At 44.6% G+C, this 26,342-nt stretch overlaps 1 protein-coding gene across 2 annotated transcripts in view; it reads right to left on the bottom strand.

Moving 5' to 3' along the window:
• The window catches only part of ARHGEF9 (Cdc42 guanine nucleotide exchange factor 9), a 261,134-nt gene that overhangs the window by 196,431 nt on the left and 38,361 nt on the right, over window positions 1-26,342 (bottom strand). For both annotated transcript variants that reach the window (XM_080989724.1, XM_080989725.1), the window contains exons 3-4: window positions 14,722-14,869; window positions 8,442-8,551 (exon numbers count right to left, since the gene is read on the bottom strand). In XM_080989724.1, coding sequence (XP_080845850.1) covers window positions 8,442-8,551; window positions 14,722-14,869 — 258 coding nt within the window. The remainder of the gene's footprint in view (window positions 1-8,441; window positions 8,552-14,721; window positions 14,870-26,342) is intronic.

Here is a 26,342-nt window from a genome sequence, read left to right on the forward strand (position 1 = left end):
GTGACCTCTCTACTTTGAGCAGCAGGCACTTCCCAGGAGAGCTTGGTGAGAGCTCACAGCTGGAAGGGGAAGGCTATACCTGCATGCACCTGCCCACCCAGATCTGAGGGTGAGGGTGAAATGCTGAGCATGGCTGAGAGGAACACCAGCAGAAGGTAGGAAGGGGCCCAGACAGAAGGGGCCTGGCTCTGATCCAGCTGTGTACATGTGTGAGCTTCTGACAAGGGGTCAACATCACTTTCACATCAAGTCATATCTCCACCCTAAGGGGACGAGGGTTTTTTGCCCCTCGTCCTCCCTTTTGAGGTTTGTCATGGTCTTAATTCCATTTTTCCATACCAAAAAGATTGGAGCACTCAGCTGCGGGAGGCTGATGGCCAATGCTGCACGATGCTCCCTCTACAAGGGCTTGAACCAAGTCATTCGTTCCCAAGCCATGGAAGGGGTGAGGAACTTGAGTCTCAGAGGCCAAATGCAGCCCTCCATAGTTCTCTACCTGGCCTCCCCAGGCCACACCCTTCACTAGCCCTGGTCCTGCCCCCTCCTGGAGTGTCCTTGAACTATCATGAATGCCTTGTGCTTTGACTGGGTGGAAAAAAATGAAGAGTTATGTGTAGAAACCTCTGGTTTTTCTGTGGGTGGCATATAGCCTACCACATGAAGGTCAGGAATCACATCTATTGCTCTGCCCACTTTTGCCTCTGCTCCCTCCCCCCAGTGGCATGTGGCCTCTGGAAAGTTGATCATGAAAGTTCAGCCCTGGGCTGAAAAGGGTTCCCTGGCTCTGAATTAGAGATACCACTGAATATGGGAACAGATACATTGATGTGCTAGAGCCCCTCAAGAAGAGGGTTGAGAAGAAATCTCCCCATATTGTTCAAGCAGGGACTGCTGCTCACCATTCCTTAACCTTTTGAGCACCTTCGCCAATCTGGTGCCATCCAGATGTTCCAGAGCACATTTTGCTGGCTGGGGTTGCTAGGAGGGCACCTTTGCTTCCATTCCCAAAGCATTCCAGGAAGCATAGCTAGCAAGTACCTGCAGACAGAGCCAAGTGTCGCTAGGCTAGGCAGAAATCTTTCTTTTAACATTGGAAACAAAAACACCTTCAGTCACCTCAACAGATTAATGTAAGTTAAGTGTGTATGGGGGGAAGGAACAGACCCCCAAATGTTGGGGAAATCCTCTGCGAAAAGAAGCACAAAATTGCATCCTGTTTTGTTTTGCAGGGATTCATTTTGTTTTGCAGAATTTCGGTGAAACTGGAGAGAGGGTGTTGGCCCAGCTCTAGCTCAAATAACACCCCAGAATAGTAACACAGGTGGCCTTTTACTGAATCAGACCTTTGTTCATCTACCTTAGTACTGCCTGCACTGACTTGCAGTGGCTCTCCAGAATTTCAGACAGAAGTCTCTCCCTGCCCTACCTGAGGATGCTGAGGATTGAACCCGGGCCTTCTGCATGCAAAGCAGGTGCTCTACCACTGAGCTACAGTCCTTGGGTAGTGATTAGCTAATGCATGGGGGAAATATATATTGATGCTCATGAAATGTGCAGAGCTTGAGACTGAAGAAAGAGACATAAGGGGAAGAGCAGGTGAAGATTTCAGGCTCTTCTACACACATGCAAATAAAACCTCAGAGTTGACTGGTGCACTGGCATTAAAACTAATTAACCCAGATAAATTCACACCATTTCCTGTTCTCCTGTCTGTCATCTCCTCACCTTAGATAAGGAAGGCTGTTGCTTACTGTCATGATTAAATACAGCTCACGTCTCCCCATGCAGCAGTTGACAATCTTCCCCACCACCACCACCCCGAGGAGAGAATTACAGTGTCAGCCATGTTTCGAAAAACAGCAAACGGAAAAGCATCTCCTCTAAAACAAATTGCTCATTCAGCACCCTGCAAGGAGCTGAAAATACAGCAGTTCCAAAGCTGGAGCAAGAAAGAGCACCCCAACCTCTTTATCGCCATGCACCATGCAAACTAAGAGACAATACCGCCAGTGGCCCACCCTCATCTTTCGCTCTCTGGAAATGCAGCATTTACACTGCTTCCTTGCATATGCATTTAAAAAAGCAAAGTGAAAGGAATTTGGAGGGGGCATCACCCAGAAGCGACCCTGTCCACAGACACTGTGACTGCCGACTTCTACTCCTCCTGCTGCCTCTAGAAATAAGCAGTAGTTGTTACAGAGAGAAGTGCATCCCTTGTGAATATTAAATGCTTTCTCCCCACAGCAGGTTTGCACTTGCTATTAGCACAGAGGGATGTTTACGAAACCAGCATACTGCAGATGCAGAATTTCCATCTTTTTTTAAAAAAAGGGGGAGAGAAAAGAAAGTGATAAGCAGCCCAAAAGGGTTTTTGCTTTTACTTTGCATAGGAAAGAACATTTAATGCTATTTGCTTGTGTAACCCATGTGGTTAGGGGACAGAAAGAAAATGGTTGCAAATTCTCATAATATACACATTTTTGCAAAGTAATTCTCTCTAACATACCATATTTTTCCGTGTATAACACCCCCCCGTGTATAAGACGCCCCCTATTTTGGGGTACTCAAAATTAAGAAAATGGGGGGAGATTGTCTCCATGTATAAGACTACCCCCATTTTAAAACATTTTTAAAAGAAGAAAAAAAAACAATGTAGCCTTATACACTGAAAAGTATGGTAATATTTTTGCATGTTGTTTTCACTATTATAAGCACTTTAAGGAACATTTTGTCCTGTTATATCCATCTTTTGTACACATTACGCGGCTAGAGAATTGCATTGCAACATTTGAAGGAGGGCAAATTTCAAAGTATGGCTGTGTTTTGCTGCACACATTTTTTTTCGGAAAGTGAAAATTAGGTAAGCCCATAATGCAAACTGAATTGAATTTCTTCCCCATCTCTAGAGACCAGGGGAAAGAAGCTTCATTCATTTGCTCTCCCCCTCACACACTGCCTCTAGTCCCATTCTCTGGCCAGATAAAGCCTTAAGGTTTGGAGGGTATTTGGGGGAGACGAGGGGAATATTTTTCAAACCTCAGATTAAGAAACGTGAGAACATGAGAAGAGCCTGATGGATCAGGTCAACAGCCCGTATAATCCAGCGTTCTGCTCTTGCAGTGGCCCATGAGAAACTTGCGAGCAGGACCAGAGTACAAATGCATTCTCCTCTCCTGTGGTTTACAGCAACTGGCATTCAGAAGCATAGCTGCTTCCTACCATGGAGGCAAAACATAACCATTGTGGCTAATAGCCACTGATAGCCTTGTCTTTTATGAATTCATTTTAAAGCCATCCAGGTTGGTGGCCATCCCTGCCTCCTTGTCAGAGAGAGTTCCATAGTTTAACCACGCCCTGCGTGAAAAATAACTTTCATTTTTTCTGTCATTAATCTTTCAACATTAAAATTCCTTGAGTTCTAGGGTTATGAGAAACAAGGGGAAACTTTCCTCTATCCACTTCTTGCACGCCATGCATAATTTCATAACCGTTTGTCATATTACATCTCACCTGTGTCATCTCTAAACTAAAAAGTCCCCAATGCGGCAGCCTTTCCTCATGGGGGCGGGGGGAATGGCTCCATTCGCTTGGACATTTTGATGCCCTATTCTGCTTTTTTCTGAGTCAGTTTTATTCCAGTCAGTCCAAGGTGAGCAGGGACAATCTCGCCCACCTCTGGTTGCAACTCCTGGCGAGATTGGCTAAGTACCAAACTTTGGGTCTGCACATGTGACCATGTGGGACAGCAGAGTCCTGAGGAAACAGAGAGGACTGTTCTACTGCATATTGCCTATGGGTGAAGTCTAATTGCAATGCCCCTCCCATATAAAAAGAAAACAGCAGAGAAACAGAAAAGCTCCAACCCATTTTTATGTGTCATCTAGTCTTCTATTTGCAGGGGGTTTTCCACTTGAAGGGAGTTGTCAGGGACCAGAATTGACAGGGACCAGAAACAGTCTGATTTGTCTACCCCTAGTTGGATGCTTCCATCTCTCTCTGAGCTGGGCTTATGTTTGCCGAAAAGAAATCCCTTCATTATACAGGGCTTATCCAGCCTTAAGCTTCTGGCAACTCTGTCATGATGGCATTTACTTGCAGGTAGGTGCTATTGATTTTTAAATAGACCAATATTTGTGTGCTTGAGCAGCCACATTTTTGCTACCTTCCACGAAGATTCAATAGATATCCTTTACCAAGGCGAAGGGCTGCAAATCTTACTGCAGCATTACAAACCTTACAAGGAGCTCCATAATTAGCTGGTCCTGATTTACAGATATTATTTTGGGCTACTGGAGATGGATGGAACCATAAGTGCTCCCATCACCACGCCTAGGCTTACAAACCCCACTTGCCTCTTTTAACTTGGCAGACCTGATTTATAAACCCAATGGAAGATTTTAGGAGATGCTCTAAGAAGTGCTGTAATTCAGGCTCTGCACAACATGCATCAGCAGTCGGATGGAGAACGAGGCTCAAGAGGTATTTGAGTATGCATTTCAGACAGGACACTCTCATTTGAACTTCATCTGGCAGAGGCACACAGTTGTCAGGGGTGGCAGTCTGAAAGCTAGCAAGTACCAACCAAAGATGTAATCATGCTGGGACAGACACTGTTAACAGCAGCTAGAGCTGCACCAGAGAGACCCACTGCACAGCCTAAAAGGCGAGGTTAGAAGAATCAGTAGCTTGATGAGTCCCAACATTATGACTAAAATGGCCACCACATGGTAGGGGTGTTTATATGGAAATGCGGGCATATGAATAGGCTGTAGGGTGGAGTGCCAAGCCCAGCTTCTTTTCCATGGTGTCAGCTGGGTTTCCCTTTGCAGCCTCCTTTCCTTTGAGCTGCAGCTTTATGGAAGGGCCTGGATCAGTACTAGAGCATCAGCTTTGAATGCAGAAGGTCCCAGGTTCAATCCCCAGCATCTCCAGGTAGGCCTGGAAAAGAACCCTGTCTGAAGTCCTGGACAGCTTCTGCCAGTCACATAGGAAGTTACCTGATTGGTCCACCTACCTCAGTATTGTCTACAGAGACTGGCAGCTGCTCTCAATGGTTTTAGACAGGTGTCTGGCCCTACCTGGAGATGCTGGGGATTGACCCTGGGGCCTCCTGCATGTGAGGCAGATGCTCTGCCACTGAGCTACAATATTAAGCTAGATGGAACAATGGCTGAAATCTGTGTTATCCACCAGAAAGTCAGTGTGGTATAATGGTTAAGCAAGTTGGACCAGGGTTCAAATCCCTTCTCAGCCATGAAGCTCCCTGGGTGACCTTGGGCCAGCCTACCTTGAAGAGCTGTTATAAAGATGAGGCAGTTGCCTCCCTCTGCCTAATGGTAGAACCAGCCCTGGTGCACAGCACACGTCCTCTTTTCAAGTCCCCACTCATTTGCTTCAAACACCTGAACAGAGCTCTTATTTTTAAGCTTTTAAAAACGCTTTCAGATTCATTCAAGTGCATGGAATATTGTCATAGGAGATTTCCCAAGATTCATTTTAAAAGCATGTGAAATCTCTGCATTAAAATTTTTCTCCTATGGCTCGCAATGCTGACAAAATGATGGAGATGGTAAATTAACATGTTAGCCATGAGAATGCACATCAACTCTAGGAACTGGTTTCATTATCACACAAGGGCAAAGAAACAGTGGCTATGGTAATTTATGGTTGGTGCGTTTTCTTCTCTTGAATGAATAGAGAATATGATTTATTAAAGTTGGCTGACCAGAACTATGCATCAGATAGAGCCAGCTCCTGGAAATGGTAATGTTATAGTACAATATGATGCACTTGACAGCATCCCTGGATAGGGCTTGTATACTGTACAACAAGATGAGTTGTACACTGTCACATCCGCTCTCGATGAACAACAGTGTCGTTTTCTTTGTTTAGGCCTTTGCCAACACTGCAGGCAACTAGGAGTTGCTACCCATGCTTACTCCACCACTACCTCCCACTGGACCCCCCTTGCCAATCCCCATTTTTACAGGGATATATTCTGTCTGTTAGGGATGCGGGTGGCACTGCAGGTTAAACCACAGAGCCTAGGACTTGCCGATCAGAAGGTCGGCAGTTCGAATCCCCGTGACGGAGTGAGCTCCCGTTGCTTGGTCTCTGCTTCTGCCAACCTTGCAGTTCGAAAGCATGTCAAAGTGCAAGTAGATAAATAGGTACCACTCCAGCGGGAAGGTAAACAGCATTTCCGTGCGCTGCTCTGGTTCGCCAGAAGCAGCTTAGTCATGCTGGCCACATGACCTGACAGCTGTACGCCTGCTCCCTCGGCCAGTAAAGCAAAATGAGCTCCGCAACCCCAGAGTCGTCCACGACTGGACCTAATGGTCAGGGGTCCCTTTACCTTTATTCTGTCTGTTTGTGAGGGTCCTATTGCAAAATGCAGGCAGCCATTTTAATCAAAGCCAAATGTAAATGGAATGACAAGATTCACCATTCTCCCTCCACCTCTGTCCCCCAATTAATGGGATTCTTCTCTATGGATTATATTTCAGCTGACACAATAAATGAAGAAACAAGGAGCAATTAAAGGTGGCAGCCTTGGCAGGGAGATAAAGAGGCTCCCAAAATTGAAAACCTTTTTCTGCAAGCCTTTCCTTCCCAGATGTTACTGTCCAAAGTACAGCAAACTGTCTCATCAACAGCTGCGATCCCTTGAAAAGCATTTTCTCCCAAGCGGTGTAAAAATAAAAAAATAAAAAACCACCACGCACAGTCAAGCCTAGTAATCCTTTCCATATAGCAAATGAGTGCAGAATAAACATGTATAGCCTCTGCACACACTTTTGAAGTTTAGAACAGCATCTATAAGGTTCCTCTGCAATATACTTGGGATGGGTTACTATGTCATTATCTCACCACTGCCCTAAGGGACACCAGACGTTTCATGGAAGTATGCAAATATTTCTCCTGACACAGGGACCCATCGCCTGCCCTTCTCCCCCATTCTTAAGTTTACATTACTTCCTTTCTCCAGCATGTTCCTCCAGTAGGCATCATATCTCTATCTCTCTGAATAGGGATTTCAAAGTCAAAACACTGAGTGTTAAACACAAATACATGTGATAATAAAACCTTTTTGTAAACACATTGGAAAGAGGGTGGTAATTCTGAAATAGTGAGGAGAGGCATGTGATTTCTTTCTCTTTTTAAAAACGATTTGCTGCATCCACAATTTACCTCCTATCCTAACTGGCAGCACTTACAATAGCCCAAACTGCATACCCTGTTTAATGATGCACCACGGCTGAACTCCGGAACTCTGAATCTGCATGCCACCCAAAAGTCTCAAGGTCTGAGGTTCAGGAGACAAGCTCTAGGCTATTTTTCATGCCTCCTACCCCACATTCCACATACAGAAGCCAAACGTACTTAAAAAGTACAGCAGGTTACATTCAGGGTCCCTGTTTGCATAAGCGAAAATCGCGTTATGTGGGGAGCGCCCTCTAAATACCATTTAAGCGCCTTCTCTGCCACTCTCTCCAATCCAGACCAAAAATACTGTATCCAAAAATATCTGCAACTAGGATGGAGGCTTGGGAGCCAGCTGGAGGCTGGAGGATGCGTGGAAAATTGGTGGCTGCAGCTGCACTACTACACGCATCAGCTATTTGACAGGGAGGCTGAGCAACATAAACAAAGTCCCACTGTCCCTCCTGTCTCTTCAGGGCTTTCACCACTCTCATTGACATCCTCTTCAGGCTTGGAGGAGGGTCTCTTCAGGAGTCACAAGTACTCTCCAGCTCTCGCCCACCATTTCCAGGTTTGAATTGAATTATTTAATTATTTCCTGTGATGCACGTATACGCACAAGTTGATCGCACATAAGTTGAAGGAGAATCTACCATCTCACTTTGTCTGACGGTTGGCCTTACGCTGTCAGGAGAGACCAGGCAATTCTTATCAAAATACACATTTCCACAACCTGGTCTGCAAGCCCTAGACTACAAACATGTGCACAGAAGTTCGAAATTCAACCAAGGTGCAAAACAGCCCTGCAAATTAACTGTACATGAGAAAAGCACTTTGTAATGAAACCAGTTGCACAGACATGCTGCTGAGATCACTTCCATTCTATTGCCACAAAGGATAAGGAAAAAGCAGATCGAAGCTACAAACGTTTTGAAAATTACTTTGTTTTTCCATCTTCAAAAAGTAAGACTGCCGAAGGAAGAATATTCCAACAGTAATATCCAACAGAAATGGGGAGGTTAATGTGCTAGTTTTTACTGAGTCACAAAATAATTCAGTGACTAATTGCTAAGAATAATAACGCTTTAAAACAACAAGAATGTGCTGCTGCTGAAGCAAATTATATTTACGCAAGTTACACAGAGTCATCTTCTTCATCTTCTTTTCACAGCTAGCTATGCAGCAGATAAATGATGCTGTCGACGCAGTTAGGCACACATTTTCAGATGGTGACTTACTTTATTGAGTAGCAACTGCTCCCCTCCGGGCTTGAGAGGTCTCCATCTACGCCTGCCATTCTTCCCAGCACGATGCACCTCCAAGGTTTTCGACCCCAGATCACTCTCAGCTGCCGGGACAAGTTTCAACAAAAAGTGGGATGAAAGAAAAACACATTTGGAAAAGCAGATTTATTTTTCTTTCTTTTTTTGCAAACTTGTTTCTCCCCAGTTCTCGAGTTCTAAATCCCTAGAGGGAATTTGGGCATGCCAACATCTACTCATTGGGCAAGAAAGAATATCAGAGAAAGTTTGAGCAGACCTAGGTTCAAATCCCCCTCAGCTCTGGAGCTCACTGCATGGCCTTGGGTCAGTTATCACTTTCAGTCTAACCTACCTTGAGGGGTGATTGTGAGGATAAAATGGGGATGGAGAGAAAACAACATACAAGGAGAGGCAGGATGAAAATTTAGTAAATATTTAATAAGTAATTATGCAGAGGGAAATAAAAGCTCAGAACTCTACAGAACTATTAAAACTCTGCTGATAACTTTATGCTTGAAACTAGGTTGAGGACCCCTCAAGGTGGGAAGAATCTATTAAGACAATCTATTCTGGAGAGGGACCCATAACAAGAGAAACAGAAAGTGACAACTGGGTCCACCAAGCCATGACAGACTAAAATATTTGCAATTGTGCACTCCCTGGACAGAGAAACTGGGGCTCCCTGACCCTTCCTGTCCAAGCCATCACAATGTGACATATTAAGATAGCCACCAATCAAGAAGTCATCCTCCTTAAATTTCTCGAAAAGAGAAAAGGTGTGTACTAAAAACATCCACTGATGGGAGTTTGGACCATAGATAGAAGCAATAGTTAAGGATTTTGATCCCAATTTCCCCTTTAAGAATATGCAATGTCTCTCAGGATCTGAGTGACCCTTATTAGGAAGGAGGCATCACATTGGGCATCCCAGGATCTGAGAAATGCTCCCCAAAGTATCTGTGAGTCCGCAAGCATGTCCACCTAGAATGAAGGTGTGTTTCCTGCAGGCAGATTATGTTTGGGCAGAACTTCCAAAGGTTTTCAGAAACTCCAAATCTCTTTATGGGATTACCTAGTCCCCACACGTTCCATGACATAAAAATCCCATCCCCCTTATTCCCCTCCCCCATTACCATCAGACTTTTGTTTTGATAAGTAACCTGTCATTCCATTTATATAAAGTTCCCTCTTTCGTCCACAAAAACAAACCGATTTCCTTTCTGGGTCTTCAAGAGTTATTTTTGTACTATTGTGTTGTGGTGCCTTAAAGATTCATATTGTCCCCATTTTTCTGAGCTGCAATATGTTCTTTGTTGCCATTTTGCTCTAGTCGTCGGGCCCCTAGGAGGCACATTAAGTTACCATTCTTTAGTGAGGGAGTAAATCTCCCCTGGTATTTTGCCCTTATTTTAAAGAAGGTTAACCTCCTCTGTTCCCCTGCTCAGATCTCTCTTGGTTGCTCATTATCTCTATATCTTCTTCTTGAATAATTATGGCTTTATCAAGGCCTCGTAGATGAATAAGAGTGTATCTCAAGGATGATATTCTGTCAATTATTTTATCTTGTGACTGATTAGGTAAAGCTAAGAAAGAGTTTAGAAATCTTATATGCTCCACAGAAAGAGTCTCTAGAATCATTTTCTACACAGGGTAGGTGCTGCTTTCTGCAATGGTGATTTACATTTTTGTGATAATCACAAATTCAGGGTTCCTCCAAACCAATAAGATCAACAATTTCATTATCATTTAGGTCTCCTAATCCTCATGGATCAGGGGTGTACAAATAGGGTTTCCAAAGAATCTGATCGTTCCCTGATTCCAGAACTTATGTCGTTTTACCATATACTCCTTTTGCCACCTGCCATTTCTGAAATGTCACCACAAAGTGCATGATGGCAGTCATAAAAAGAGGTTCTCTATGCTTATTACATCCTGAATATTAAGAATCCCTGGGATTAATTCATCCATTTAATGCAGAAAGTGAATTAAGCATCAAGCAATGCTTAAAAAGAACAAAGAAGAGCTTTCTTTTCACCCAACCATCTCTGTTGCCATCTTGACCAGAAGTCAGATCACTCTGACTAATAACAAACACAACCAGTGAGTGGGCAAACAAAAATGCGTATCATATTCGCCTGATTAGTTTCCATTCTGGACATGGGATAAAAAAGTGAACACTGGGAATTTATGCTCCAGTTTACACAGAAATTATCCAGTCTCCTTACTATTGGCGATGCTGGCCTGGGGCTACTGGGGGTTCCAAGTCCAACATCATCTGGAGTGCAATGGACTAGCCACCCCTGACCTGCAGGAACTCTCTAAAATAAATTACAGAAATGGGGCATGCATAGTCTCTTGCTGCTTTCTGTTCCGTCAGTTCACTGCATGACCAGTATGCACTTGCGCTCCTGTGCATTGGTGCACCACATCAAAGAACCTTGGATACAACCAGGTATATAGGCATGCTATTCAAGATGGCTTTTTTAAAAGCAGTACTTTTAAAACTGTGTACTTGGAAGGGGTGGGAGGGAAAATACCTATGTAGGAACAAAGAATGCTAGCACAATTGGTGCATAGAGGGTGTTTTCAACAATATTAGGGGTAAACAATGGAGGGTTCTCGAATGCAGAGATGGAGAATGTGTGGCCCTCCTGATGTTGCTGGACTCCAATTCCCATCAGCCACAGCCAGCACAGCCAGCCAAGGTGATGACAGGTGTAAATCCAGCAACACCTGGAGAGCAACAAGCTTCCCCACTCCCTGTGCTCTTATGTAACAGCGTTCCACTCCAGAAACAAGAATAAAGGTAAAGGGTCCCCTGACCATTAGGTCCAGTCGTGGACGACTCTGGGGCTGCGGAGCTCATCTCGCTTTACTGGCCGAGGGAGCAGGCGTACAGCTGTCAGGTCATGTGGCCAGCATGACTAAGCCGCTTCTGGCAAACCAGAGCAGAGCACGGAAACGCCGTTTACCTTCCTGCCGGAGGGGTACCTGTTTATCTACTTGCCCTTCGTGCTTTCAAACTGCTAGGTTGGCAGGAGCAGAGACTGAGCAACGGGAGCTCACCCCATTGTGGGGATTCGAACCGCCGACCTTCTGATCAGCAAGCTTGAGGCTCTGTGGTTCAAAACTCCAAAATCTGGGGGAGAACATGGATGAGAATTCTGGAACCATTCCTACTGAGGAATCAAAGTTTCTAAAATTAAAAGGTATGATTTGAATTAAGCCAAGAATTAAGCTCCCCCTAGCTAGTGCTGTAAGAAGAGCAGCCTTTGAGATTTCCAGAGAGGCACGGCTGTCTTTTGATAGGGTGCAAAGCCACATCCTCCTTTTTCGCACTGTTCTCGCTTGGAAGTGACACACAATGGGAAGCAGAGGCTGCAGAGAAGCGCAGAGACCACGTGCAAGTCCACAGCTGCTGCTTAGGCAGGCTCCTGAGTCAGCAGGCTGCACGTGGCTTCAGCACATCACAAACTGCACATGTGGGGGTTTGTGTGTTCACTCCCTCCCTCCCTTGGGCTTGTCATCGCTTTAAGGGAGAAGAGCGCCTACCAAAAGCAGCTGGATTTGGGATGAATTCCTCAATAAAGTTCAGTCTGTATTTTGCTAAATTTCCTCCACTACACCAGACAATATAGGTGCACCCCATATTTATCTGGGAGTATGCAGCACTGTAATGCAGACTCTCCTAACCTGGTGCCATCCAGATGTTTTGGACTACAACTCCCATGGCCCCTGAGTACTAGGGCTGATGGGAGTTGTAGTCCCAAACTTGGGGAAGGCTGCAATAGATCTATGACCCAAAACTAGAGGATCCGGCAATGGGTGGGTGGGAAAGGAAAGAGCAGTGGGTTTGAATGGGTAAAACATAGTTCAAATCTTTGTTCAGGAACTCAGCTGACTAGTGAAATTCACTAATACACTAAAATGAAGTCATTCAATGAGATTAATTCATTAAGGATTATTTGTATCACCTCGAGGCAGTGTTCATGGTTCATTACACACACACACACACACACACACACACACACCCATTAACCTCACAACAACTCAGCAATGTAGGTTAGGCTGAAAAAGAGAGAGGGAGAGAAAGCACAACTGGCTCACCCAGTCATGCTGAGAAGGAATTACAATGCAAGTCTCCATAGTCCTATCCTGAAACTTAAAATCAATACAGTACAATGGCACAACAAGGGAAAATTGAGATGCAGGCTGTAAACCTGGGGTGGGGAACCTGTGGCCCTGTTGAACTCACTGAACTAAAACTCCCAGCAGTGGCTGGGGCTGGTGGGAATTGGAGACCCACAACATCTGAAAGCAGCATATGTTGAAGAAACAAATAAAAGTAAGATGGACAGTGGATAGCACAGCATTGACAAACCATTGCACAACGCAATTTTTTTTTCTGAATTCCAAGGGGAGGCACCCATCATTCAACATCCTCACAGTCATCACTTTTTAATATGCAAAAGGGTCCAGAACCACCCACCTTCAGAGAAACAGCTCCCCAATGTTTCTGATAGCACGCCTGATTGGGAGGAGGGAAGCAACTCAAACAGAGACACAATCTCCAGCTTTCCTCTAAAAAGTGGGAAATACTGCTACTCTGTACTGGGAGGGACTGAATGATGCAAACACACCCATTGCAGAGATATGGAGGAGTTGAGCCTAACTTGGGGTTAGCTAATTAGAAAGGAATGGAGCCAAAGCAGATAATCATGAAGAGATGAAGTGTGGTAATTATGCTGCATCTGCAGTAGGAATGATGATAATCCAAGCATGTCTGATGCACAGACTTCAGTGGAAGCTGATCAAAGGAGGCAGGCCCAGAGCAGTGACTCATACAGAGATGCAGCAAACAACATTCTCTAGAGTCTAAGGGCTCGTCCTAACTTTCGCTTGTGCCGTGTCTAGAAAACATGAGTTTGAGTGGTTTTCCATTTGACCCACACTTTCTAGCCATAGATCTGAGTAGTTTTCTCATTGCCCTGCTCCTTTCCAAGGGAAAATCTGTTCTTTGGTGTTAGATCAGAAAAAATGACAATCCAGGGAAAACCCAAATTGCCGTTTGCTCCAAATGAACACTAAAGAGTGGGTTTTCCCCGCGGGAAAACAGCAGAACAAGATAAACTGTACATAAGCCCTAAGAGTGGTTAATTTTGCTGCATCTCTGCATCAGGAGTTAATGAATGACCCAATCACAACCAATGGATGGACACAAAATTACTTGCTTCCAGCAGAAATCAACTGAAGAGGAAAACAGGAGTAGTGATTCATGCAGAGAAACAGTGGGACTTCCTCTATGAATGGGAGCTTTGGGCTCACAACAGTCTTTAATGAATCCATTTCTGAGTTTGGGATGGGGCATTACACTTGGACCAGGGAAGACCTAAGTTCAAGTCCCCTTTCAGCTATGAAGTCCACTCACATACTTTCCAACTAGCCTACCTTATACAGCTGTTCTGAGGGGGGAAATGGGGAGGGAGATGGAGAGTAAGACCCATGTTTTCAAGCATTATGTTCCATTTTGAAACCTTACTTTCATGGAAATCAAGTGTCAGAACTTCAACCTCAGGGGCATGACTGGAAGAGATTTAGCCTTTGTACCTCAACCAGGACTTAGCTCCAAAGATGATCAAAGGAGCACAAGAGGAGTCTGACTGGATTAAGACCAGACTTCACCAACTTGGCCTCCAATGTTTCAGACTATGGTTCACACAGCTGGGGCTGAAGGGAGTTATAGTCCAAAACATCTGGAGGGCACTGTGTTGGTGAAGCCTGGATGAGACAGAAGGCCCATCCCATTCAACATTCCCATCCTCATGGTGATGAACTCAGGTGCCCCTGAGAAGCCTAGAAATGCAATGTAAAGATGATAGCCCTCAGCTGCTGTTGCTCCCAGCAGCTGGTACTCAGTGCCTTGCTGCCTCTGAAACCAGAGATGGTATATATCACTATAACAGCTTGTAACTTCACTGTGAATTTGTCAAATCACCCTCTAAAGCTAGCAGCCACGCCATGTCTGTTGGCAGTGAATAACTGAATGTTGTGTAAAGAACTGTCTATCAATTTATTTAGATGACCCAAATAAGAAGGGAAAATGTGCCCTAATGCACTTTCTCTCCACTGTGCACAATTTCACAGCATTCTATCATGTTCCCTCGCCACCATCCCTCATGCACACACCCCCATTGCAACCTCGCCTTTCAGAGCAAAGAACTTTGCTTCAAAACAGTCCACGCGAAACATTACTTACCACCAGCACTCAACAGCAACTTCCGCTGCCGGCCAAGCTGATCCAGCCCCATTGGGGTACTTTGGGAGAGTGGCACAGACTGGCATCTGTCCAAGAGGAGTTTGAAAGGTGGAGATTCTGGTGATGGATGAGTTGGGTGGGACAGTGGCTGGGAAGGGGAGGAAAGCAAAACAAACGGGAGTTAAATTATTTCCCCCAAAATTGCAGGAGTATTAAGAAGGCATCAAGATGCAGGTATAAGAACTTAAGGAGAGCCCTGCAGGATCAGGCCAAAGGCCCATCTGGTCCAGCATCCTGTTGTCATAGTGGACAACCAGATGACTCTTTTGGGAAGCCCACAAGCAGGATCTGAGTGCAACAGTGCACTCCCCAGTTGCAATTCCCAGCAACTGGTACATGAAGGCATACAGCCTCTGATAGTACAGCATACAGAACATGGCAGATGTAGCACAGCCATTGTGTCTAGCAGCCATTGAAATCCTTACCCTCCATTAATTTGTCCAATCCATTTTTAAAGCCATTCAAGTTGCTGGCCATCAGGATCTCTCGTGGGAGTGATTTCTACACACTGTGAGCCTTTTACCACATTACATAAAAGCTGTCAGGGAACTGTCCAGAGAACACTCACAGGAGAACTGAAGCCAACCTGATGTGCATTGGGATGTACATCTTTGCCGCATCCTCACATGACATCCTGTGTGTACACTTTGAAATGCAGTATGTCCCTCTGCTCTGTCAGAACCTAGCCACATTCAAAAATAAGGTGCTCTCCTCTCACATACACATTTATGTTACATTGTGTTATATTTGCAGGGCCAGTTCAAGACATTTTATTGCCTGAGGCAAAGCAGTCACTAGTACCCAACCTCTGCAAGTCAAGATCCACAGTCCCCAAGTCAAGAGAAGTTACTCTGGTACCTGAGACAGGAAAATCGCACAAGCACCCCGACAGTAAAAATATACTTTTCCCTGACAGTAAAAAATACAAAATAATAAACTAAATAACTACCCATTTGTCTAATAATAAGGCCAGATAAACAGTATCAAAAAGAGGAGATGACACAGAGGATGCATACACAAAAACAACCTTGATACAAATAGGGATGGGTGGATATGTAGATTTTGGTCTGTCTCAGTTCCTTATTCTTCCAACAAACCTACTTCCTCCAATGATCAAACTTTCTACAATAAGGAAAGTGAGAGGAAAATGCATTGGGAAATGTGAGATAACAGTTTCTTTGGCACAACATCATATAAAATCTTCAAAAAGAACTCAGGATAAGCACTTATAAAATAGCCAACATCATCTAATCTGTCTGCAAAGAAATAAAAATGCTCAATAAGCATGGGCAGCCTGATTTCTGCTTTGTGCTTCTATTTATTTCATCACCACCTCTCTGTGTCTATCAGGCTGCATCCAAACCCATGAGGCATGGTCAGACGCTGTCGTCTCTAAGCTTTATGCCCCTTTAAGGCTCCACTCCTCATTGCAGCAGGCATAAGCTCTTACCTTCCTGGCTCCCTCCTCCCCAAGTTCCTTAGAAACACTTGAAGCCTTTTAAAAACCTCTTAGATCCAGCAGCCTTCCAAATCTCTCAAAGTAAGAATGCAGAAAGCAAGACTTCATTTCCATTATAAAAGCAGCACTGAACCAGCATTCAGAGTTCTGCACAGTCTTCCTCCCTTTTCAGCAGACTCTTCTTTCTCAAGCTTGCCCATCATCCCTACCACAGAAAGCAGCAGGCCTCATAGGGGCAATTGCTGCAAAAGATGATTGATGGCATAAGTGCATTACCTACTCTGGTGAGGGACAAGTTATTTAAAACAATTTTTTTATTGATTGAGAAACAAGAGACTCCACTGAATGAATGATCCCTCCCTTTGGTCAATCTGGGGAAAGTGAATACGTATTACATTTGTAAACCACGTGCCCTTCTAAAAGTTCAATACAGTATAAAAGGGGAATTGCCCCTCTTTTACCCACAAAACAATTCTGAAGGTAGCCTAGGGTGGCCTGAAGGTTACTCAATGAGAGATGCAGCTGGGTGGGACTTTAAGCCAAGTCCAACACGGTATCACTACATCTGAACATCGTGTGACCCACCCAACCAAGAGCAGGTCACCAGCCCACCATGAACTCAGTAATCTTCCTTCCCTCCTCTTGCCTTGGACTACATGAACAGCAGGGGAGAAGGGTCACCCAATGTCTGAAAAACCACAGGAGACTGCCACCATGTTGGTGGGCTACAGAATTGCAGATGTCATTATGCAATTCTCTGTAACAAGCTTTGAAGACCTATAATAATTGTTTTAGAAAGACCAAACCTCCAAAATCAAACAGAGCAAAAGGAAAGCCAGCCTTTGCTGAAATTCAGAAGTGGTTTATTAACCACAAATCATTCATACCCTTAGAATAGCTTCCCTACCTATTTTTATTCACCAGTTCTTGTCAGTTTTCCAATACAGTAGGCTGACGTGAGGTTTAATGACTGAAAATTCTGTTATGGCCAACTGTTGCTGCCAATATACTATTACATTAAAGAAGACACAAATACAGCGGAGTAGATTGATGCAGTGCTAACTAATCAGTCCTAAAGCCTGTATCTGAGCCTGCTCCACTGTCAATCAATGTCACTGTTCAGGCGCAGTAAATAATGTGGGAGTCAGGAACTTTGCGGAAATTTCAGTGAACAGAAGCAAATGGGAAAGTGCCTTATTTGTATGCACTGGGAGTTGGGCAGAGGAGATGTGATTGGAAGCCAAAGCAACAGCCACGACAGGATCCACATTCAAGGTCATTGCACCAAACATGCTACTGTTCCTGGGATTTCAAACTTGGAGAAAATGCCTTGCTAAGAAGCAAAACCAGCTGGAATCTGTTGATGCTGAATGTTTAGCATGATCCTTTAATTTCTTATCACAGTGATTGCAATCAGATTACACAGCAACCCTTATCATCAAACAGGGTCTGTGAGCAAGAAATGATGTATAAGATTGAATGCTCAGTGGTGTCTGTAAAAATAAAATGAGAAGTGTTTCTTCAAGGTGGAGCTGAACCTTAAACATGAAACTAGAGATCAGCAAATACGTTGATTTCAGGTTCCCTGGGTTTCTCATTTTTCCAGTTTTAAGTCTAGTTCTTCACAGTCCCACAGCAGTCTGTGATTCTTTTATTTTTAATGTCCTTGTGAAAATAAACCAGGATTAGTGTGACTTTCTCCTAATACATACATTTATGATTTTGCTGAACACAAACATATCTGCAGAGCAATTTTGCCTAATATGCTATAGTTCTGTATAATATTTCCATTTTTCTGCACACTTCACAAAGCTTTCCAAACTTTTCATGATGGTGACACACTTTTTAGACATGCATCATTTTGCAACACAGTAATTCAGTTTTGCTAGAAAACTGGAGGTTAAACTAACCCCTTTCCTGCCCCGGGAGGAGTTTGGGGGAGCAACAGTAATGTGTTGCAGCATACAGTTTGGAAAGCTCTGCCCTAGTACCTCAAATGAGCAGTGAGCTTTACATGCCGTGAAATTCTTCTCCAGCACAGATCAGATCTGAACCAGACTCTATCTCGTATTTTATTTAAATATATATATAAAAATCTCACCCAACTGATTGGGAAAATTATACTTCCAAGATCCCTAAAAACAAAAATCCTCATTTGACCAGCATCCTGTAGAGGGCACTAAAAGATTACAATGAAAAAAGTTGTCTGTATTTTTAACTTTATTTAACTATGAGATATATAGATGCATTAGATTGAAGGCAAAGTGAGAGTAAAAATAATTCTCTACATGTACCTGATTTTATGTGAGAGCCTTTCCCCAGCATTCTTTGCATCAAGCTGTTGGAATCCATTTCCTCAGCCCTGGGCAAACCTGCCACTGGAAAGCTTAATGTTGCCATACAATCATAGAATCTAGAGTTGGAAGGGGTCCCAAGGATCATCTAGTCCAACCCACTACAATCACAGGTAAAGAATCCCTGACAGATGGTCATCTGACTTCTCTTTAGAAAACTCCAGGGAAGGAGAGTCGACCATCTTCTTTACAAAGCAATAGCAGAATCTTTAAAATGTTGAATATTTAAGCACGGCTTGAGGCTCAATGGAACAGGATAGAGAGGGTCAGTGTCAAAAAACACCTGAGCGTCATGAGCCCCATAGTGTTGTTGGGCTTGAACTTGCAAGTTCTGACATAGGAAGAGGGAGAAACAGAGGAGGGGGCTGAATGGTGGGAACCTGGGCTGGAGAAGGGAGAGCTCCTCTTTCCACCCCAACGTCATTCATTTTGGAAGGGGGTGTAGAATATGGTTACCAGACTTCCTCGTTTCCCGGGGACAGTCCCCAGATTTACAAATCTGTCCCCAGACAAAATCCGTCCCAGGAATGTCCCCAGGTTTCATTTAATGTCCCCGGATTTATATTTTAAGTGTTGTAGATTTATTAGTAGGGAATGAATGCTGCGTGATTGGTTCAACAGCAGAAGACACATCATATGGGGACTTTCAGTGAGGCAAAATGGCAGGTACTGCGGCAGCAAGCAGCTCCTGAAGCCAGCCAGAGCCAACTGCACTACCGGGCAGGCTCCAGGTTGCTGAGGCTGCCACTGCCACCGCCACTGTCGAGGGGAAACCAGGGACGCCCGGCATGTCAACCGGGGAAACCGCTGACACCCCCCCATAACCCAAATCAAGCTGGGAGTGAGAGCACCCAGCCGACTGGCCAGCGGCATTCCGGGGCCAGGAAAACCCCGGAGCCAACACAGGGAGAAGGAGGAGAAGAGGAGAAGAAGGAAGAGAGAAAGAGGAAGGAGAAAAAAAGAGAGGAGCCCCGACCTTGCCGCACCGCTGCTGCTAAGGAGGGGAGGTAGGAGAGCAGAGGGCAAGGACACGTGGCCAAGCCCAGGCCCAACCCAAGCCTACTCCACGGCGGCTAGCACTCCAAGAGAGCAGGCCGGGGTCCAGAGGAAGGCCACGCGACATTTTTTTTTTTTTAATTACTTTTTTTACTCTTTGCAAAAAAAAAAAGTGTCCCCAGATTCTTTGAAAAAAATCTGGTAACCTTAGTGTAGAGCTCTCTCCCCTCAGGCGAAGCAGAGGAGGGGTTTGATAAGCCGAGGGGGGAACCTGAACAGGAGGGCTCAGCCTTGCCACCTAGAACTAGGTGCTACCTTTGCAGATGGGACCCAGACCCACTCTGAAGGAGTGCATCCAACAGCTTCAAATTCCCATAAGGTGAGAGAGTCTCATGAGTGAGCATCCCAGATCCTGCCTTTAAATGCTGCCAAGAGGTGCAGGAAAACTTGTTGGGATAACTTCATCACTTCCATACAGCTCTGAACTTCTTGCCCTGCTCTTGAACTCCTGCATTGTGACTCCTGAGCACTGCGTCTGCTGCCGAACCTCTACAACTCCTTGCCTGAGTAAGTATATCTTCCTTATGTACAAATGAAAGTTGTCTGTCTGCATGTGTTGGACAAGACACCAAACTGCACAGTTTAGTTCCAAATTAGGTGTCATTTTAATTTTCTGAATGTAATTAACCTGCTTTATTTTTAAAGTTTTAATTGCAGCTGTGCACGTATGGAAGAAATCAGAACTGTGCCACATGGATGATTAACCCTTTCCCCAACTTGCCTGTGGTCTTGATGACATACCCACATCCACACCAGAAAGCATGAATGGGAGATTCCCCCTCAAGGCTAGAATGAAGCTTATGGGCAGATAATTTTCATCTGGACTGGAGTAGGAAGGCAAAGTATTTTTCAAAACTCTCCCACATACCACAAGCCTGATCCTGATGTTTCTCCCTCCCTGAAAGCTGCAGATTAAACTTCAAAGTGAAGCCCATTGATTGCACTCACACCAATAAAGTAAGATGTTCTTTGGCTCTTAGAGCACACTGCACTGCAATTGCCTTGCCAAATGAGCACAGGGTTGGGAGGAGATAGCCAGCACCAGGTCATTCTGTGACACCGCATTCCTTCTTTGTACTGGCACCCTCCCTCTCACATCAGAGAAGATGCTGTAGGAATGCAGACTAGACCAGGGTCATTGCTAGGAACTGAAAAGAAATCGAGTGGGAGAATCTGCCAATTTCCCTTTCTCCCGGTTTCTCATTTTTCCAATATTAAGTTCAGTTTGCCACATCAGTTTGCAATAAAAAAAAAGTCCTTGTGATATTTAAGCAGCATTTTAGTGTGGAATTCTCATGATGTACACATTTTTGTATGCAATGCTGCCTAATACACATATTTTTCCAAACCATATTTCCTCGAATATTCACATTTGCCTTAACATAATTCACATATGTATGTTGTTTCCACTAAACATACACCTTTTAAAGCACACTTTACCCTAAGCATGCATATTTTTGCACTGATTACTTGTCCAGAGAACTGCAAGATTTGGAGAAAATGTGAATTTCAAATGATAGCTATTCTTCAGTTTGTATATTTTTTCAGAAAGTGCAAATTAGGTAGGTTTACCTTTCAATGTGAACTGAACTAAATTTCTCACCCTTCCCTAAAGTCAAGGCAGTGCAGATGCACCGGCAGAGCCAGTCTGGTGTGTTTGCTCCATAGCAACCTCCTCGCTGCCTTACCCCTCCCCATCTACCTCTGGGTTAGAAGCAACAGCAGTGCAACCAACTAGAAGTCTGGTGCATGGAAGCAACCCATTATGCTGTCTGCTGCTGATTATTGGTAATTATTTTTAAATGTGCAACTGCAGTACAGTGGTGCCTCGCAAGACGAAATTAATTCGTTCCGCAAGTCTCTTCGTCTTGCGGGTTTTTCGTCTTGCGATGCACGGTTTCCCATAGGAATGCATTGAAAATCAATTAATGCGTTCCTAGGGAAACCGCCTTCAGACCAGGTCCGGGGACAGTCTGTCCCCGGACCTCTTCTGAAGGCTGGGGGGGGGGGGATAAGGGCTTTTCTTCCCACCCCCAGCATTTTAAAAAACCCCGGGACAGCGGAGGACTTCTCCGCTGTCCGGGCAATCTTAAAATGCTGGCGGGCGGCATTTTAAAATCGCCCCGGGACAGCGGAGGACTTCTCCGCTATCCGGGGCGATTTAAAAGCCCCTGGGAAGGCAGGCAGGGGGGACAAAGACTTTTGCCCCCCGCCAGCCTTCAGAAGGTGTTCCCACCCCACCCCCGCCCCGCTTCGGAGCACCGTTCCGAAGCGGGGCGGTGGGGGAAGGTGTTCCCACCCCCCCGCCCCGCTTCGGAGCACCGTTCCGAAGCCGGGCGGTGGGGGAAGGTGTTCCCACCCCCCCGCCCCGCTTCGGAGCACCGGGAGAAGCGATCTCCCCGCAGCCCCTTGCTTCAAAAGAGGTCTGGGAGCAGCGGGGAAGAAGCGCTGCGCTTCGCGCTGCCCCCGGACCTCTTTTGAAGCAAGGGGCTGCAGGGAGAAGCGATCTCCCCGCAGCCCCTTGCTTCAAAAGAGGTCCGGGGGCAGCGGGGAAGAAGCGCTGCGCTTCGCGCTGCCCCCGGACCTCTTTTGAAGCAAGGGGCTGCAGGGAGAAGTGATCTCCCCGCAGCCCCTTGCTTCAAAAGAGGTCCGGGGGCAAGGGGCTGCAGGGAGAAGCGATCTCCCCGCAGCCCCTTGCTTCCAAAGAGGTCCGGGGGTAGCGCGAAGCGCAGCGCTTCTTCCCCGCTGCCCCCGGACCTCTTTTGAAGCAAGGGTTTGCGGGGAGATCGCTTCTCCCTGCAGCCCCTTGCTTCAAAAGAGGTCCGGGGGCAGCGCGAAGCGCTTCCCGCTGCCCCCGGACCTCTTTTGAAGCAAGGGGCTGCGGGGAGATCGTGATCTCCCCACCGCCCCTTGCTTCAAAAGAGGTCCGGGGCTGTCCCCGGACCTCTTTTGAAGCAAGGGGCGATGGGGAGAAGCGATCTCCCCGCAGCCCCTTGCTTCAAAAGAGGTCCGGGGGCAGCGGGAAGCGCTTCCCGCTGTCCCCGGACCTGGGGCTGCGGGGAGAAGATCGCTTCTCCCCGCCGCCCCTTGCTTCAAAAGAGAAGACCCGCTGTCCCCGGGGCAAGCTTCGTTTTGCGAAGCAAGCCCATAGGGAAATTCGTCTTGCGAGGCAACTCGAAAACGAAAAAACCTTTCGTTTTGCGAGTTTTTCGTCTCGCGAGGCGTTCGTCTTGCGGGGTACCACTGTAATTATAAAATTACTGTGCAATTTTTCTTATTTGTTTGTTTCCTTATTTATAACATTTATATTCCACCTATTCCAGTGTGGACACAGCTTTTCCTCTCCCCATTTTATCCTCACAGCATCCCTGTGAGGTAGGCTAGGCTAAGAAACAGTGACTGACCCAAGCTCACCCATTGAGCTTCACAGCTGAGTGGGTGCTAGAACACTTGTCTCCCAGGGTGTAGTTCAGCGCTCTAACCACTACACCACATTGGGTCCTCAAATCTGGGTCAAATCTACACAAATCTGGGTCATCTCTTGTCTTTTTTTAAGGGATGCATTTCATCTTTTTAAAGCAAGCCTTCCTAAAACAATACTTCTACGATTTGTCAAAGCAGTTTTCCATTATGTCTAAATGGGGAAAGTGTGGTTTAAGTTCCATCTACAATCATGAAACAGCAACTTGCAATCCTTACTTGTAGTCAGAGCTGAAACCAGAGTTTCCTGATTCAGATACTAATAGGAAACTATGGTTTGACAAACACGAAAAATAATGCATCAATGTGCACAAAAGAAGGGAGGATTCATTTTTAGTCTGATAAACCATGGTTTATCAGACTGGGATTACTACATATGAACATGGCTAGACAGTAAAAATGCAAAGCAAAAACCGCAAAGCAAAAACCCACATAAGCAGCAACTAGTGCAGATTTTCTCTAACTCTGCTAGCATTATGCAGTAGCTGAATGTTCATTACTGAGTTAGCCTACAAACAAAGAGCCAATGGTTTCAATAATTGGGTAACAAGCCTTAATTTAAATGTGGAAAAAGCAAAGTGTCAATATATCTTTTTAAAAGTTTAACAGCATGTTATTTACTATATTTTTTTCTACCATTTTTAATGTGTTGTAAGCTGCCCGGGGAAACCCAGCCGGATGGGTGGGGTATTATTATTATTATTATTATTATTATTATTATTACTACTACTACCACTACTACTACTACATAAGTGACTTTCAATTGTAAAAAAAGAAAAAGAAATGCAAATACAGAAGTTTAAACATTATTTACTAAAGGAGCTCATCCTGCAATATTATTACAAAAAGGAGAAGTCCTACTTCACCATATAAAACTGTTGAACACAACTTCAAGCTAGGCATCATTATACCATATGGTTACAAATAAAAATCAAATGCCTGGGTAAAGTGGAACATCCTCACCTAGCACCTAAAAGTTGAAAATAATGGTTTCAGCCTCCCCCTCCCCGAGGACAGCGTTCCACAGTTGGGGAGCCACCACTGAAAAGAGTCTTCTGTTGCCACACTGCACACCACCCCTTCGAGGGAACTGTGCACGAGAATAGGCCTTAGATGGCAACTGCAAGATCCAAGTAAGTTCATGTGAGAAGATGAAGTCCTTAACATATTGGGGTCCTGAGCCATATATATTTTCTTTCACCAGGTGAAAAGCAGCAGAGGGGGATTTTTAGGAAACAATTAGCACATAAATTCGCTCTATGCGGGGCTGCCCTTGAAGCTGTCCCAGAAACTCCAGCGGGTGCAGAATGCTGCAGTGAGGCTCCTCATGGGGTCTCTGCCATGGGAGCATATTCACCCAGTGCTTTTCCAGCTGCACTGGCTCCCGGTGGAGTACAGGGTCAGATTTAAGGTGCTGGTTTTGACCTTTATTTTTTTAAAAAAATAATATTTATTAAAGTTTCAAAGGAAAAAAAATTCACATTAATAAAAAAAAATTAACAATAACAAGGAAAATTACAAAGTAGAAAAAAAAAGAAAAAAGAGTTAAAAACAATTCCATCTTTCCCTCACTTCTTTTACGTTTACTTGTTTCCCGGACCTCCTCATACCTCCCTCTTTTGTATTCCAATTCAATTTGTTAATCCAAGAATTCCTTTCCCTCCTTTTTAATCCTAATCCTTAATCTTGATATATTGTAACATTAGATTTTTACATATTAAAAACCAATTTTTCCATATTCTTTTGTACCTATATAGCTAGAAGCCACTTAACTTCAATCCAACATCATTCTAACATTCATTAATTTTGCAATGTTTCTGTAAATAGTCTTTAAATTTCTTCCAATCTTCTTCCACCGACTCTTCTCCCTGGTCACGGATTCTACCAGTCATTTCTGCCAATTCCATATAGTCCATTAATTTCATCTGCCATTCCTCCAGTGTGGGTAAATCTTGTGTCTTCCAATACTTTGCAATGAGTATTCTTGCTGCTGTTGTGGCATACATAAAGAAAGTTCTGTCCTTTTTTAACACCGATTGGCCGACTATGCCCAGGAGAAAGGCCTCTGGTTTCTTCAAGAAGGTATATTTAAATACCTTTTTTAGTTCATTATATATCATTTCCCAGAAAGCCTTAATCTTTGGGCACGTCCACCAGAGGTGAAAAAATGTACCTTCAGTTTCTTTACATTTCCAACATTTATTATCAGGCACATGATAGATTTTTGCAAGCTTGACTGGGGTTATGTACCACCTGTATATCATTTTCATAATATTTTCTCTTAAGGCATTACATGCCGTAAATTTCATACCTGTGGTCCACAACTGTTCCCAGTCAGCAAACATAATATTATGTCCAACATCTTGTGCCCATTTAATCACAGCAGATTTCACCGTTTCATCCTGAGTATTCCATTTCAACAGCAAGTTATACATCTTTGACAAAATTTTAGTTTTGGGTTCTAACAATTCTGTTTCTAATTTTGATTTTTCCACCTGGAAGCCGATTTTCTTGTCCAAATTGTATGCCTCCATTATCTGATAATAATGGAGCCAGTCTCGCACTTTGTTTTTTAGTTTTTCAAAACTCTGCAGTTTCAATCTATCTCCATCTTGTTCCAAAATTTCCCAATATTTCGGCCATTTGACTTCCATATTGAGCTTTTTCAAAGCTTTCGCTTCCATCGGTGACATGGTTTTGACCTTTAAAGTCCTTCATGGCCTAGGACCCTCATATACCTACGGGACCGCCTCTCCCGGTATGCCCCACGGAGAGCCTCAAGGTCCATAAATAGCAACACCCTAGAGGTCCCGGGCCCCAAGGAAGTTAGATTGGCTTCAACCAGAGCCAGGACCTTTTCAGCTCTGGCTCCGGCCTGGTGGAACGCTCTGCCTCATGAGACCAGGGCCCTGCAGGATCTGATTTCTTTCCGCAGGGCCTGTAAGACAGAGTTGTTCCGCCTGGCCTTTGGCTTGGAGCCCATTTGATTCCCTCCCCCTCTTTCTTTTTCCTTTTTCCTTTCTCCTCCTGTGATGAGGCTGCATTTTAATATTTTAATGTTTCAATATTTTAATGTTGTATTTTAATATTGTTTTTAAGTTGTATTCATTCAACTTGTTTTTATTATTGCTTGTTAGCCGCCCTGAGCCCGGCCTTGGCTGGGGAGGGTGGGGTATAAATAAAAATTATTATTATTATTAAATTAAGGATTT

Source organism: Podarcis pityusensis, assembly GCF_964106645.2.
Source record: "Podarcis pityusensis genome assembly, chromosome: Z".
Lineage (NCBI taxonomy): Eukaryota > Metazoa > Chordata > Lepidosauria > Squamata > Lacertidae > Podarcis > Podarcis pityusensis.